This window comes from Lathyrus oleraceus, chromosome 4 (genome assembly GCF_024323335.1).
Source record: "Lathyrus oleraceus cultivar Zhongwan6 chromosome 4, CAAS_Psat_ZW6_1.0, whole genome shotgun sequence".
NCBI classification, from domain to species: domain Eukaryota; kingdom Viridiplantae; phylum Streptophyta; class Magnoliopsida; order Fabales; family Fabaceae; genus Lathyrus; species Lathyrus oleraceus.
This window is the reverse complement of record NC_066582.1, coordinates 46,085,225-46,088,881: the sequence shown is the minus strand read 5'-3', so window position 1 is coordinate 46,088,881 and position 3,657 is coordinate 46,085,225. Positions and strand designations below refer to the sequence as shown.

The 3,657-nt window shown below is 39.3% G+C and overlaps 1 protein-coding gene across 1 annotated transcript; it reads left to right on the top strand.

Moving 5' to 3' along the window:
* Positions 1–2,041: 2,041 nt before the first annotated feature.
* Positions 2,042–3,350, top strand: LOC127135929 (uncharacterized). The gene is made up of 3 exons (XM_051062553.1): positions 2,042–3,068; positions 3,114–3,160; positions 3,264–3,350. Exons 1-3 carry the CDS (start codon positions 2,042–2,044, stop codon positions 3,348–3,350), a joined length of 1,161 nt encoding a protein of 386 aa, XP_050918510.1.
* The last annotated feature ends 307 nt before the right edge of the window (positions 3,351–3,657 follow it).

The following is a 3,657-nucleotide window of genomic DNA, read 5'->3' as shown; positions in this document are numbered from 1 at the left end:
TGAAACATTTCTGAATGATGCCCCAGCTGAACCTTCTGATAAAAGTAGTGAGAGTGAGTCCACTCAAGCTGAACCTGAAGCTGATGAAGTAAACAAGGGACCCTCTATCAGAATTCAGAAGGATCATCCTAAAGATCTCATTATAGGAGATCTAAATAAAGGAGTCACCACTAGATCAAGGGAAGTGATCTCACATGCCTGTTTTGTGTCAAAGATTGAGCCTAAGAATGTTAAAGAAGCCTTAACTGATGAATTTTGGATCAATGCCATGCAGGAAGAGTTAGGCCAATTCAAGAGAAATGAAGTGTGGGAATTGGTTCCAAGACCTGAAGGAATAAATATTATTGGAACAAAGTGGGTATACAAGAATAAATCCGATGAAAAAGGTGTGGTTACTAGGAATAAATCAAGATTAGTAGCTCAAGGATACACTCAAGTTGAAGGAGTTGACTTTGATGAAACATTTGCTCATGTAGCTCGCCTGGAGTCCATTAGATTATTGCTATGAGTGACATGTATTCTGAAGTTTAAATTGTTCCAAATGGATGTGAAAAGTGCCTTCTTAAATGGCTACTTGAATGAGGAAGTATATTTTGAACAACCAAAGGTATTCACAGATCCAAATCTTCCAAAGCATGTGTATAAGTTGAGGAAAGCTCTTTATGGGTTGAAACAAGCTCCGAGAGCTTGGTATGAGAGTCTCACAGTGTTTCTCATTGACAATGGATACAGAAAGGGATGCATTGATAAGACTTTATTTGTCAAAGATGAAGGAGGAAAGCTCATGATTGCTCAGATCTATGTGGATGATATTGTGTTTGGTGGGATGTCAAGTAACATGGTTCAACATTTTGTTGAACAAATGCAGTATGAATTTGAAATGAGTCTTGTTGGAGAACTAACCTATTTTCTTGGCCTGTAAGTCAAGCAGATGGAGGATTCTATCTTTCTATCTCAAAGTAAATATGCCAAGAATATTGTTAAGAAGTTTGGGATGGAGAATGCAAGCCACAAGAGGACACCTGCTCCTACTCATCTGAAGTTGTCTAAAGATGAAAATGGTGTCAGTGTGGATCAAAGTCTCTACAGAAGCATGATAGGGAGTCTGCTATATCTTACAGCAAGCAGACCTGACATTGCTTTTGTTGTAGGTGTATGTGCTAGATATCAAGCTGAACCAAAGGTGAGCCATATAAACTAAGTGAAAAGGATCCTGAAATATGTCAATGGCACTTGTGACTATGGGATGATATACACTCATGGATCTGATTCTGTGTTGTCTGGCTATTGTGATGCTGATTGGGCTGGAAGTGTTGATGACAGGAAAAGCACATCAGGAGGATGTTTCTTCTTGGGGAACAATATAATATCATGGTTTAGTAAGAAGCAAAATTGTGTTTCTTTGTCTACTGCCGAAGCTGAATACATAGTAGCTGGAAGTAATTGTTCTCAACTAGTATGGATAAAACAAATGCTGACTGAATACAATGTCACACAAGATGTCATGACATTGTATTGTGACAACCTGAGTGCTATAAACATCTAAAAGAACCCTATTCAGCACAGCAGGACCAAACATATTGATATCCGTCACCATTTTATTAGAGAACTTGTGGAGGATAAGACTGTAGTCTTAGAGCATGTTGCTACTGAGATGCAGTTAGCTAGTATTTTTACAAAGGCCTTGGATGCAAATCAATTTGAATTCCTGAGAGGGAAATTAGGTATTTTCGTTTATGAAAATTTGTAGCAATTAATATGGAATGGAAAAAGTAATCAAGTTATTGTCTATTTGCCTAAAATAAAGTGCCCCCATTATGGAAAATCATCACCTTATATTGGAAATACCATCTATTCCATCTTCAGACGCTACCCCCATAACCTCATTCCCTACTCCAACTCTTCCATCTCCCTTTTCCTTCTCCATAAACCTCTGCTAGGGCAACCTTACTTTTTCCAGAAAAACTCCAAAATGTCATAACATCAAGATACATCTGCTTCTAAAAATACTAAGCCTACCCCAAAAGTTAATGTTCCTCCCATGGGTATCCCTGATGATGAGATTCTGGATGTTGCTCCTCTCTTTGTTATTCCCGGCGCGAACATTGATTTGAACCAACCCATCTCCATTGATGCCTCCGTTTCTGCATGTTCCAAACAAGGTAATCCCTCTAGTATTTCGTCTGGTTCAACTCCTGTCACTAATTCTAAGGAAGGAACATACTATACTGATCGTGTTATAAGAGAACTAATTACTAGAATTCTTAATGAAGGTCACTCTATGAAGGGAGTTTCTACCCCCCTTGCTCAAATGCATCCCTCTCCTAAGGTTGAACAACCTAGTAGTAAGGGAGATGATTCCTCCAGTTCTGAAAAGGACTTGGCTGCTGAAGGGTTAAGCTCTCTAGGGCAAACCCTGTCTGAAAAAGGAAAATTTGTGGCCTCTAACACTGCTAATGCTTCCCATTCTGAGAAGCATGATGATGCAAATGTTGTGATTGATATAGAGGATGGTAGCTCTGATGATCAAGAGGAAAGCTTGATTCATCACATGAAGCCAAGTGTGGCTAAACGCATGAAGACTCGCAAAGGAAAATCTGTGGCTGAACTTATGTCAGCTAGAAACGCTAAGAAGACTGCTGGTATTGGTCCCTCCAAATCATGGAGCAAGGTTGAAATAAAGAAGAGGAAGGTCAAAGATGATTCTGAGCCTGAAGAGGATGTTGAGGAAGATGTCCCTGACATCTCTCCTGCGAAGAAAGCTACTGTTAGGAAGTCTCCTGTTAATGTACTTGTTGTTCATTTGGATAACATCTCCTTCCATCTTGAGGATGGAACTGCTAAGTGGAAATTTGTGATTCAGAGAAGGGTAGATGTGGAAAGGGAATTGGGAAAAGATGTTGCTGATGTCAAGGAGGTCATGGACCTGATAAAAGTTGTTGGGCTTTTGAAGATTGTTGATGGGTTCTCTCAATGCTACGAAGGGTTAGTCAAGGAATTTATTGTTAATATTCCTGAGGATATTTCTGATAAGAACAACAAGGAGTTCTGCAAGGTGTATATAAGGGGTAAGTGTATAACATTCTCTCCTACTGTTATTAATAATTTTCTAGGTAGAAATAATGAGGGTGCAGGAGAATTAGAAGTTACAGACAATCAGGTATGTAGGGAGATTACAGCTAGGCAGGTGAAAGTTTGGCCTGTTAAAAAGCATCTTCCTGCTGGGAAGTTGACTGTCAAGTATGCTATTCTGCATAAAATAGGAGTTATTAACTGGGTCCCTACCAACCATATCTCCACCATTGCTAATACTCTTGGGAGGTTTATTTTTGCTGTTGGGACAAAAGTGAAATTTGACTATGGTAAATTTATGTTTGATCAAATCATCAAGCATGCAACTACTAATGCAGTTAAGCTGCCAATTGCTTTTCCCTCTATGATTTGTGGTATTATCTTGAACCAATACCCTGGTATTATGTGCTTAAATGATTTACCTAATAGGAGAAAACCATCTCTGTATGTGCACTACAAACTCTTTGAAGGCAGTCATGTCGAGGATATTGTCATGACATCTGCCATGAAGAGGCCAACCTCAAAAGTTGGAGAAATTGCTGAGCTTAAGGAGACATGCCAAGAGCTAGGTGAAGGGATTAGGGT